Source organism: Salmo salar, chromosome 06 (assembly GCF_965601325.2).
Source record: "Salmo salar chromosome 06, fSalSal1, whole genome shotgun sequence".
Classification (NCBI taxonomy): Eukaryota; Metazoa; Chordata; class Actinopteri; order Salmoniformes; family Salmonidae; genus Salmo; species Salmo salar.
This window is the reverse complement of record NC_138296.1, coordinates 65,492,248-65,505,238: the sequence shown is the minus strand read 5'-3', so window position 1 is coordinate 65,505,238 and position 12,991 is coordinate 65,492,248. Positions and strand designations below refer to the sequence as shown.

The following is a 12,991-nucleotide window of genomic DNA, read 5'->3' as shown; positions in this document are numbered from 1 at the left end:
CTCTGACCTCCTCCCTATAGGCTGTCTCATTGTCGTCGGTGATCAAGCCTACCACCGTCACGTTGTCGGCAAACTTAACGATGGTGTTGGAGTCATGTGCGGCCATGCAGTCCTGGGTGAACAGGGATTACAGGAGGGGACTGAGCACGCACCCATGAGGGGCCCCTGTGTTGAGGGTCAGCGTGGCAGATGTGTTGTTGCCTACCCTAACCATCTGGTGGCGGCCCGTCAGGAAGTCCAGGATCCAGTTGAAAAGGGAGGTGTTCAGTCCCAGGTTCCTGAGCTTAGTGATGAGCTTGGAGGGCACTATGGTGTTGAACTCTGAGCTGTAGTCAATGAACAGCATTCTCACATAGGTGTTCCTTTTGTCCAGGTGGGAAAGGGCAGTGTGGAGTGCAATAGAGATTGTGTCATCTGTGGATCTGTTGAGGGCAGTATGCGAATTGGAGTGGGTCTGCAATGATGGTGTTGATGTGAGCCATGACCAGCCTTTCAAAGCATTTCATGGCTACAGATGTGAGTGCTATGAGGTGGTAGTCATTTAGACAGATTACCTTGGCATTCTTAGGCACAGGGTCTATGGTGGTTTGCTTGAAACATGTAGGTCAGGGCTGCCCAACCCTCTTCCTGGAGATCTACTGTCCTGTAGGTTATCAGTCCAACCCTCTTCCTGGAGATTTACTGTCCTGTAGGTTTTCAGTCCAACCCTAATTTAGCATATCTGTTTCAGCTAGTTAAGGTCTTGTTGAGCAGCTAATTAGTGTGTTAATTTAGGGTTGGACTGAAAACCCACAAGACGGTAGATCTCCAGGAAGAGGGTTGGGCAGCCCTGATGTAGGCATTACAGACTGGGTCAGAGAGACGTTGAAAATGTCAGTGAAGACACTTGCCAGCAGGTCAGCGCATGCTTTGAGTACTCGCCCTGGTAATCCCTCTGGGCCTGCGGCCTTGTGAATGTTAACCTGTTAAAAGCACTTAGAATTCTCTCACATCGGCTACGGAGAGGTGTGATCATACAGTTGTCAGGGGACAGCATGGTTCAGTGTTGCTTGCCTTGAAGCGAGCATAGAAGGAATTTAGCTTATCTGGTAGGCTCACATCACTGGGCATCTCTCAGCTGGGTTTCCCTTTGTAATCTGTGATAGTTGTCACGTCCTGACCATAGTAAGATGTTATTTTCTATGGTAGAGTAGGTCAGGGCGTGACATGGGGTGTTTTGTGTTTTTCAATGTTTTGTATATCTATGTTTAGGATCTAGTTTTCTATTTCTATGTTTTTTGGGGGGGGATGATCTCCAATTAGAGAAAGCTGGTCCTCGTTGCCTCTAATTGGAGATTACCTTAATTAAGTAGGGTTTTTTTCCACCTGTGTTTGTGGGTAGTTGTCTTCTGTTTAGTTTATGTACCTGATAGAACTGTGCGCTTTCGTTTTCTCTTTGTTATTTTTTTATTTTGTGTTCTGAGTTTAAATAAATATTCATCATGAGCAATCAACACGCTGCACTTTGGTCCCCTCTCTACGGCAGCCGTTACAATAGTTTGCAAGCCCTGCCACATTCATGCTATTGATCAGGACTAAAACACAGGGGGCTCAATGAGAAACACTGACGCACCTCTGCATGTTACCAAGTCAACCTTATATTATTAGACATTTATTAACAGAATTCTACAGGAACACATAACGGAACATATATAAGGGAAGGGGTCTCAAACGGTGATAAAGGTATATTAGCCTAGGTTTGAGGAAACACTAAAACTAAGCTCCAAGAAAACATCAGCACCAATGCTTTAGAAATGACAGACCATCATTGACTGGTCTAAAGTTACTAGCTAGCTCCCATTAATAGATAATGGGCAGTGAGGTCTCATTGGACCCTGAAAACGTTGATGTGTGTTGACGGCTAAAAGAACACCAAAGCACTGAGGATCCTTTGAGCTTCAACGGAAAGTTAGTTAAATAACTAGTGATGAGATGGAGAGAATGTGCTCACTGAACAGTAAATAACCTGCCTTTGGATTTCTGGACAAAGAGCCAGATGTCATGATGGAGCACATTGTACGAGATAAATGATTATAACACTAGGGGAAAAAACTATATTTGAGTTGGATTTAAAATGTTCCATTCTATATGAGTGGGGGATGGATGCTGATTTGTCCTGACATTAGATATCCACATAAAGTTGAAGTCGGAAGTTTACGTACACCTTAGCCAAATACATTTAAACTCAGTTGTTCACAATTCCTGACATTTAATCCAAGTAAGAATTCCCTGTTTCAGGTCAGTTAGGATCACCACTTTATTTTAAGAATGTGAAATGTCAGAATAATAGTAGAGAGAACGAATTATTTCAGCTTTTATTTCTTTCATCACATTCCCAGTGGGTCAGAAGTTTACATACACTCAATTAGTATTTGGTAGCATTGCCTTTAAATTGTTTAACTTGGGTCAAACGTTTCGGGTAGCCTTCCATAAGCTTCCCACAATAAGTTGGGTGAATTTTGGCCCATTCCTCCTGACAGAGCTGGTGTAACTGAGTCAGGTTTGTAGGCCTCTTTGCTCGCACACGCCTTCTCAGTTCTTCCCACAAATGTTCTATGGGATTGAGGTCAGGACTTTGTGATGGCCACTCCAATACCTTGACTTTGTTGTCCTTAAGCCATTTTTCCACAACTTCGGAAGTATGCTTGGGGTCATTGTCCATTTGGAAGACCCATTTGCAACCAAGCTTTAACTTCCTGACTGATGTCTTGAGATGTTGCTTCAATATAGCCACAGAATTTTCCGATCTCATGATGCCATCTATTTTGTGAAGTGCACCAGTCCCTCCTGCAGCAAAGCACCCCCACAACATGATGCTGCCACCCCCGTGCTTCACGGTTGGGATGGTGTTCTTCGGCTTGCAAGCCTCCCCCTTTTTCATCCAAACATAACAATGGTCATTATGGCCAAAAGTTCTATTTTTGTTTCATCAGACCAGAGGACATTTCTCCAAAAAGTACGATATTTGTCCCCATGTGCAGTTGCAAACCGTAGTCTGGCTTTTTTATGGCAGTTTTGGAGCAGTGGCCTCTTCCTTGCTGAGCGGCCTTTCAGGTTATGTCGATATAGGACTCGTTTTACTGTGGATATAGATACTTTTGTACCTGTTTCCTCCCGCATCTTCACAAGGTCCTTTGCTGTTGTTCTGGGATTGATTTGTACTTTTCGCACCAAAGTACGTTCATCTCTAGGAGACAGAACGCGTCCCCTTCCTGAGCGGTATGACGGCTGCGTGGTCCCATGGTGTTTATACTTGCGTACTATTGTTTGGACAGATGAACGTGGTACCTTCAGGCATTTGGAAATTGCTCCCAATGATGAAACAGAATTGTGGAGGTCTACATTTGTTTTTCTGAGGTCTTGGCTGATTTTTTTTGATTTTCCCATGATGTCAAGAAAAGAGGCACTGAGTTTGAAGGTAGGCCTTGAAATACATCCACAGGTACACCTCCAATTGACTCAAATGATGTCAATTAGCCTATCAGAAGCTTCTAAAGCCATGACATCATTTTATGGAATTTTTCAAGCTGTTTAAAGGCACAGTCAACTTAGTGTATGTAAACTTCTAACCCACTGGAATTATGATACAGTGAATTATAAGTGAAATAATCTGTCTGTAAACAATTGTTGGAAAAATGACTTGTGTCATGCACAAAGTAGATGTCCTAACCGACTTGGCAAAACCATAGTTTGTTAACAAGACATTTGTGGAGTGGTTGAAAAACGAGTTTTAATGACTCCAACCTAAGTGTATGTAAACTTCCGACTTCAACTGTAGATGAGAGAATCATCACTAATTAAAACAGTTAATTATAGATAACAAAACTGTGAATGTGACACCGATGGCAGCATTTTATCATTTGCTCTTTACTTTTGATTGATAAATGTGTCACCACTGGGAAAGCGTCAAGCCAAAATCCACAAAAATGCAAGATGAATCCCTCACTCACTCACTAGGCCACACTGACCTATGTAGTCCGCAGGTGGGAAGAAACGTTCTGACGGCAAAGCAGAAAGGTGCGACACAGCCTTCTCCAGTAGATCAGCCAGGACTGGGGGCGGATACAGGAAACACATAGTGGGTTTAAGGAACATCACAGATGCCTTTGAAAAGTCTTCAATGATACATCATGCAAGTACAAATTGAGCTGCTTTTACTGTACACACAGCTGGGAAAATAGGAAGGTAATCAAGCATCTTGTTTATCTAATATATGAAGAAAGGAAGCTCTGTGTAGACAATTTTTATAATTTAAGCTACATCAAAGGCCCTCGTCCTGGGCGCTTCTTTGTCTCTGAATTAAATAGGAAATCATGAAGTCTCTGACTCTGCACTCCGTGATCCCTTCACAAGCAATAATTCAAAATGTAACTATTTTAGATTGACATTCAGAGGAAGCAATTGAACACACAATGAATCATGACGGTTTCGATGATTAGCAACCAATAAATGACATGAACACCCTCAGAGACCGCAACAGTTGACACATGACAAGTATGGTCAATTACAAGTACAGTAAATGAAAATCTTATGTGGGAAAGATAGGAATCTTAACAAATTGGTCATTGATACATTTGCAGTTATATGCAGAGAGCTATTGGTTCTTCATTATCTAGTAGTCAGGACACTCAATATGGGTCTATCATTTCATCCACTGACAAATTGATCATTCACTGACAAATTGATCGTCCATTTATTTGTGGGAACTTAACGGACTATCAAATGTTAACATACTGTGTCCTCCGTCTGTGGTTTGAATATAAAACAGATGAGTTATAACCCAACAGAACTATCGTTCTCAAATACTGTGTGTAACGTATTGATTGTAGCATATCATGTAATGGCAAGAACTTTCAAATGTTGATTCAGGGTTTTTATTGATAAACTATTCAAGGTCAGAAGTCTAGGTCTGGGTTTTTTCCCTTCTGACCATGTGACCTTACCGGGAATATCTCTGTATCGTATCTAGGGCCCAGAGTTGTTCCTGGTTAGACCATGTGGTCTAGAAAAACATATTGCCCTACACATAACATCATTGTATATCACCCACCGTTCCCTGAGACAATGTTGGACTTGGTGGTCATGACTTTGCAGTACTGTCTCCTACAGGTATCCATCCAGCTCCCATCCTTCTCTGTGTTCTTGGTGGAGGCCAGGAAGGCACTTATCTCACAGTCTACAGACAAAACAAAAATACATTGTTCACTCCGACTACCAAATGCATTTATTCACATTCTCATTAACTTCCAGGAGTCTTTTGCCTCCATTATGCAATCGGAGATATATTTTCTTTTGTGACCCTGACCTTTAAAACAACATTGACATACCGTTGAAGTCGGAAGTTTACATACACCTTAGCCAAATACATTTAAACTCAGTTTTTCACAATTCCTGACAATGTATAATGTAATATTTACCCTATTTATCCCGGGTTGTCTTTGGAAGATGCAGTATGTAATTCTTACCCTGCTTACCCCGGGTAGTCTTTGGAAGATTCACTATGTAATGCTTACCCTGTTTACCCCGGGTAGTCTTTGGAAGATTCAGTATGTAATTCTTACCCTGCTTACCCCGGGTAGTCTTTGGAAGATTCAGTATGTAATTCTTACCGTTTACCCCGGGTAGTCTTTGGAAGATTCAGTATGTAATTCTTACCCTGCTTACCCCGGGTAGTCTTTGAAAGATTCAGTATGTAATTCTTACCCTGTTTACCCCGGGTAGTCTTTGGAAGATTCAGTATGTAATGCTTACCCTGTTTACCCCGGGTAGTCTTTGGAAGATTCAGTATGTAACACTTACCCTGTTTACCTCGGGTTGTCTTTGGAAGATTCAGTATATAATACTTGGGCAGAGGGTATGATGAAAACATCGGCCATGGATAAGGGTCAGTGCCCTAAAAAAATATTAATAATCATTATGTTAAAATATATGTGATCTCTCTGTTTACAAACTCCTACAAGCGTACGTATCTCATATTATTCACACACCTAATAAAAATATGGTGTATTACTGATTGTCTGTAGATGCTATGTAATAAGTGAAATCTGAGCTATTCCACATGTAAAGATTTAGAATATAAATCACATATGAACCATGGTTTACTTTTCAGATTCAGTGTACTCTAAATGTTAATGGGTTTTGTTTGCTAATCCTTATCATCTTGTCTGTGCTATTTACATTCATTGAAGACATGTGTGTCACGGAAGCCACGGAATATCACAGCATCCCTGGAACAGGTTACCATGATGAACCTTTTGTATGCAGATGATAGCATTTAAATGTAACACACAGTTCTGGAAAACCATTCCTTCAGTCATCAGGACTTCCTCGACTTGATGTGAGGCCAAGGGGTGTGAGTAGAAGGGAACTGACCTTCTGGAGGACCCTAAGGGGAAGCCTCCTCTCCGATGGTCCTCCAATCACACTCATACGCACCAGGATGTGGTTCCTCTCCACAGATAGACCATCAATGATGAAATCTCTGAGAGAGGAGAGGGGGGGAATGAAAGATGGGAGGAGAAATCTCCACTTCACAAATAAAACTAGCGTGCATGCAGATATATTTATTTTGTGACTGGACAATATGGAGCATTTCAATTCATGAACAGTTGCAATATCCATTGAGGCATTCAAAACACCCTTTTGGAAATTGCCTTTTGTTTACGCTTTATTTCCATGACAAGGCAAATGATCCATTTCTTATTTTGTTGTGATTAACCTCTAACGGTGGAACCAAAGCCTGCCATACCATTATGAGGCACAGGAAATCAAAACCCTTTTCAAATACCCTTCACCAGACGATGGATCGGTGATGTTGTCCTTCTGACATTGCAGCAACATGTCGGAGATGTTGTACTGTGACTCCAGAAGAAGGAGGGAGTCTAGGTTGCAGCACATCACACTAAGTAATCTGAAAGTACACCAAAATACATAGATAAACACATTTTTACTTCTCAAGGACAGAATTACAGATCGTACAGACGTAATCGTTATAACATGACTCAGCCACTTGATTTCGAGTGCTTGCTCTGACAACCCATTGGGTCTAGCTGCCTACTGCTTACACACCTACAACGGACAGCATGTTGTCTTTTTCCCAGGGCTTATGAAAGCTATCATTTGTTTCTGGTAGCCTGCCTTATTGCCTTGTATATTAACAGACTCCACAGAGGACCAAGCCAGAGTGCTTTGCATAATAGGGAGAAAGAATCCCTAACTGATTTGTGGAAATAGATTTCAACATTAATGCAGCAGTTGTGAGAGTAATAAATCCTGAAAGCGGATGCAGCAGTGATGTGACGGAGACATTGTGTATTTTTGGAGAACATAGCTGCGACATAAAACAGGCAGGTGGAAGTGAACAGTAAAATATGACACCCTTGGGTTATATTGTTAAGTGACAGAGATGTCCCTCTCTAATAGCTATAATGAAGGGATTTCCTACCTAGCAGTCAGTTCATATCAGCCTGGTCATTTTACAGTGACAGTGACACAAGCCTACTGAACAGGATTTGGGCAGCAACACAACATACTGTACTGAAGCTGTACTCAACCAAAATGGTTCTTCCATTGCAGCCTGCTCTTTAACTTAAGACCAAAACAATCTTGGGACCCTTGGAGCAATTCTAGATATAATTGTTTCAACACAGACACCAAACTGCAGGAATGCAAGTTCTTGTAAACAGGAAAAAAGATCCAGTCCTTGAGCAGAAATAATCCTACCAGTCAAATCATTAACTACAAGTGAAAGATTGTGTAGAAGCCAGCCAGGAGGCAGTAAACATTATAAATGCTTGTTCTGCATTCAGGGAGCAAGGAGCTCCATCTTTGTTCATACCATTACAGGCTCTGATAAGGAGTGCAGCGTGAGGGCAATTCATTATCATTATTTTAAGCATGAAAAATGGGAGCCAACGTGCTGCTGAGACACTTGTGAAATGAACACTGAATAAAACCATTCAAGCAAATTACACAGCCACAGCGTTTTGTCAACAGGAAGCCTTCCTCTTCAAAAACAAGAGTCTCCTAATTGATCCATTTTGCATATTTGGTGGAGCTGAGCGGGGCCCTCCTAAGAGAATGTAGCTCAGGCTCTTTCATCTGCAGTTTCCGCCACGCTCCCTGAAACACCAACACTGACTTGCCCTCCTTCTGACTGGGGCGGCCATCGCTAAGGATTCCCTTTGACTTCAAAACCAGTGTGTCCCTCTGGCAGAAAGTACAGAACATTCGAAACAGCAGAAAGAAAATAGTCTAAAGTAGTGAAAAATTCAGGGGCAATGTGTTAAAAAACAATAAGGTGTTTGTAAGAGAACAATCTAGAGACAGCCCTTTGAGATGCGGTACACAGAGATGTGATCTGGTTAAGCAAGGAGAGGTGTGAGTTGTTGCTGTGATGGAGCATTCTGTCAAAGCAAGATGATTCATTTCTGTGATGCTGTCAACTGTCATCATGCCCTCAGTGTGATGGACACCTTCAGTCATTCAGTTTGATGTCCATTGGAAGACAGAATGGCTTTGTGAGTTCTGAAGGCTGTCCGTTTCCCAACTCATTGTTTAGCATGCAGGTCAACATCTAACCTATATCTACAGTTCTTTTTCAAGATGTAGATGTTGTGTTCAGTTCCAAGGACAATTAGCGTGGAGAAACCCTAACAAACAGTGAGTGAGCTAACACCCAGTCAAGCCTGAGTAAGGCAGCTTGGAAGTGGAACAAAAAATACTTTCCTCATTTCCAAGAGCTACTTCCATGCCAGAGAAGAAATACAGCCCCCCAGCATTGAGAAATGGTTACCAGGTGGTCCGTACTCACAGTGCTCTGCATTATTTATCCACTCTTCCTCCACTAGGAAACTGGTTTACTCACCCATAAACACACAGCAGCTGCTACATCTACACTGTGCTGTGCTGTCAGAGACTAGACATGTCTCGACTGTCCTATGGACACCGTACACGTCACTCTGACTAGTCCTCCCTGTGATATCCTGCCAGCCACTCCAGCGACACACAGACGGCTGTGACAGTTGTTGGGTGAAATGAGGACGTGAGGAGGGACAGTGGCTCAGTAATGATGACCTCTCCCCAGAGAGACAGGCAGAGGTCATCCAGTGACAAGTCTATAACCACTAGAAGTGTGTAAAAGTGAAAGAACCAGCCAGCCATGTTAACACTGAGGCAGCCTGGTGTTTGTTTGAAGTCGATGTGGAATACATTGCCCTTTCCAATCCATATACATCACTAGGTTGATGGAAGATTATTTTCCGGAGAGTTCACAAAAGATGTGAGCAATATAAACAAAACAAAACATTCACATCAAATCATGTTTAGAATTTTAAAAAAAATACTTCAAAAATAAGAATATCCTTTGTGGTAGCTTTAACAGTCGTGGGGTCTAATCTGTAGCAAATTATTTAGTGTTATATTAATTTGCTTTCTCTGTGTCTAAAATAGTGACTCAGTAACACAGCCTTAATTCAACTAAGAAAACATACGAGTCAATTCTGAGAAAAACTCTTTTTATATAGTGGAATTATTCAGACAGTCGATGTCGCATAAAAATAGCATAAAGCAAAGAGTCAATCTCATATTGATCAGGCTAATCAGGCCAATCAGATGATAAACCACACAATGCATGCACTGCTGTGCCTTTGTGCTCCCGCCCCCCATTCATTCTGAAAGAAAGATCGGAGAACAGTATTGATCTTACCTCAGGCCAAACGTGTGAGATTGCTCGTAGTTGAACAGTGAATGAATTTTCACATCTGAGTTCACAGCAATCAGCCTATCAATCAAATCCTGTGGCAAAGAGGTACAATACAGAGTGAAAATGCTGAAAAGATTGTGATGATGTGAAAGGTAGATAATTACATTTCTACCTACATCCTGATCGTGTGCAGTAGTTATTGATTAGGCTATGCCTGTAGAAGTACACATGTAGGACTATGTTACAATGTAAGTGTGGCCTCCTATGGCAAAACCTGGAACTGCAACCACAGTTAAAAGTACTACCAGAGACAGAAGAGGAAGCGACACACCCCATTCCCTCATTTTTAGCTGGTTACATTACATTTAATAAACTAAGCAGACCAGACCCAGCTGATATTGCATTGGTGTCTATGAGAGAACCACCCCGTTAAGCAGACCGGAACTGACCATTGTTTTCCAATGGTAAACGGCCCGAGTGAACTATCTTCATGTATTCACCTTTTGGTACTACCTTATCTTCAACATTGTCTGCATAATCTTATATTTCACATTTTCACATATCTGAAACAATACATTTTATTTATGGGTAGCATAATCTGAACAAACTGATGTTAAAATGATATCCAACATAGGAAACAGATACAAGTGTATGTCAAGTCCAGCATTCTCCTGGTAGGGTGTGAGGGTCGGGACTGACTGTAACGGATGTGGGCATCTCCCTTAGGTTGTACTCAGCCTTGTTGGGCAGAGGCTGGTGTCCCAGGAGCTCCCACACAGCATGGGGGGAGGACAGCAGGTTGACCAAGGACAGGAACGACTGGGGGGGAAGGGGAGGGGTGGGGTCAAAACAGTCATACATCATACATCAAACAGTCATACGTCATTTGGTTGTTCTGAAAAGCTAAGGTCAAGATGAAATGAGTTTGGGTTTATGACAAGGTTGGGGTACAGCAATTTTTTTGTTTCTTTCCTACATTCTATTTATTCAAAGAGCTTTTTTGTTGTTGCTGAAAATGGAACTTGGAACGTTATAGGTCTAAAGATCTATACTGCATTTCAATAAAAAAGGATCAAAGGGATGACAATTACATTCACATGTGCTCCAGACAGTGTGTATTGCTGAGGCGTATCAGAGGACTGACATATTGCTAGATCATCTCAAACTGATGAACACCAACTGTGAATACCTGAGTAGATTACTTCCTGTAGATTGGTGAATATAAAAGACCGTATTGAAATAAAACATCAGAAAACAAGAGCTAGGCTATTTTCTGTTAGATACCGTTATTTAATTTAGGGGATAAATGGCAGCAAAAAATAAATAAACATTGTCATTCTTGCAGGTCTTCTACTATTCTGGTTCCTATCCTATCTGAATACAGTATAGACCTACCACTCAACCTTTGACCCACCCACCATGAATAGCTAACAGAACAGGGCCCACAGTCATAACACCAATGTCAATCAGAGGACTGCTCACTGAAATAAACCATCCATCCCGTTCATGAGCACTCTCTGTAGTAAGTCCTCTCGCTGACCTGATGACCGAGAAAGGCTGACTGTGAATACCACGGCTGAGTTGTCCTGCTGATTATCCTCAGGAGGCTGCATGAGGAAACCATGGACGTTGAAGCACACGGCACTGTAAAGATCTGAGCAAAATAATTTACCTTCAGACAGCTCCTGTCAATGGGGTCCATGGGGGTGGACTTGGGGTGAACGACCCTCACATCCTCTCTCCCACACTCCAGGACCGACCATATCTCCACCACTAAGGCCTGCACAAAACCTGCCAGGACATACTGAGGGGTAACTCATGTGTTAACACTGTATAACAATATGCTCTGTTTTACTAGTAGTAATACTGTACCAGAACTGTGTAAAGCCACCACACCGGGGGCTGTTGCTGCTACCTGTGTTACCATCACACCGTAGCCAAACTTCTCACATCGGCTGACCTGGAGGAAAGCGTTTTCACAGATTTTAAAATAGCCCATGATTACTATTGGCCCAATGCTATTTACTATCTTGCATAATCAAAAAGTGTATGTGTGTGTCTTTGTGTGAAGAATATTTGTTTATTCTGAAAATGGGAACACATTAGTTAGGCCAGAGGCACTGTTCTATACTCTGGGTTATCGAAATGGCACTCAGATGTATAAATACATCGTATTTCTGTTAATTGATTTGATGTAAATCACTAGCTCAAACAATTGATCGAAAATAACGATGAAAGTAAAATAACAAGTGGAAAATGCAAGAAAGACCTACAGAATTTAAGCCTATTAAGCCTCAGATTCCAAACACATTTTCACCAATATTGTGGATGAATCAAAGTAATGAGCATTAACTACAGATAGGACTAAAATCTGAAATGCAAGATTTAAAACATTTATAAATGTGAATACAAAGTGATTTCATGCGTAAAGATTCTTAACTAATTACAAAACAATGGCGCAAATTAAAAATAGATTAGCTTAATTACAATCTGGAGCAAAATGTACGCAAAACAAGGAAGGTAATTAGGAAGTGCATGTTAACAATTCTAGTCAATTAAATCAGCAGGGAATTGTGCCCACGTTTGCAGTACATGATGTATACATTGGGCAGTAAGGCTACATAATGAGACATTAATACATCAAATTCAGTGTAGGGGTACCAGCATATGTACAGTTGAAGTCGGAAGTTTACATACACTTAGGTTGGAGTCATTAAAACTCATTTTTCAACCACTCCACAAATGTATTGTTAACAAACTAGTTTTGGCAAGTCGGTTAGGACATTTTTCCAACAATTGTTTACAGACAGATTATTTCACTTATAATTCACTGTATCACAATTCCAATGGGTTAGAAGTTTACATACACTAAGTTGACTGTGCCTTTAAACAGCTTGGAAAATTCCAGAAAATGATGTCATGGCTTTAGAAGCTTCTGATAGGCTAATTGACATCATTTGAGTCAATTGGAGGTGTACCTGTGGATGTATTTCAAGGCCTGCCTTCAAACTCAGTGCCTCTTTGCTTGACATGGAAAAATCTAAAGAAATCAGCCAAGACCTCCACAATTCTGGTTCATCCTTGGGAGCAATTTCCAAACGCCTGAAGGTACTACGTTCATCTGTACAAACAATAGTACGCAAGTATAAACACCATGGGACCACTCAGCTGTCATACCGCTCAGGAAGGAGACGCGTTCTGTCTCCTAGAGATAAACGTACTTTGGTGCGAAAAGTACAAATCAATCCC

General features: G+C 41.4%; 1 protein-coding gene across 2 annotated transcripts in view; it reads right to left on the bottom strand.

Annotated features, from left to right (window-relative positions):
• tbc1d32 (TBC1 domain family, member 32) overlaps positions 1 to 12,991 on the bottom strand; it is a 39,881-nt gene that overhangs the window by 11,075 nt on the left and 15,815 nt on the right. Inside the window, exons 20-28 of one of the 2 annotated variants that reach the window (XM_014205123.3) lie at positions 11,615 to 11,702; positions 11,415 to 11,533; positions 10,442 to 10,561; positions 9,746 to 9,834; positions 6,827 to 6,949; positions 6,412 to 6,520; positions 5,839 to 5,932; positions 5,090 to 5,215; positions 3,990 to 4,091 (exon numbers count right to left, since the gene is read on the bottom strand). In XM_014205123.3, coding sequence (XP_014060598.3) covers positions 3,990 to 4,091; positions 5,090 to 5,215; positions 5,839 to 5,932; positions 6,412 to 6,520; positions 6,827 to 6,949; positions 9,746 to 9,834; positions 10,442 to 10,561; positions 11,415 to 11,533; positions 11,615 to 11,702 — 970 coding nt within the window. The remainder of the gene's footprint in view (positions 1 to 3,989; positions 4,092 to 5,089; positions 5,216 to 5,838; positions 5,933 to 6,411; positions 6,521 to 6,826; positions 6,950 to 9,745; positions 9,835 to 10,441; positions 10,562 to 11,414; positions 11,534 to 11,614; positions 11,703 to 12,991) is intronic. The other variant, XM_014205124.3, reaches the window with a different exon arrangement.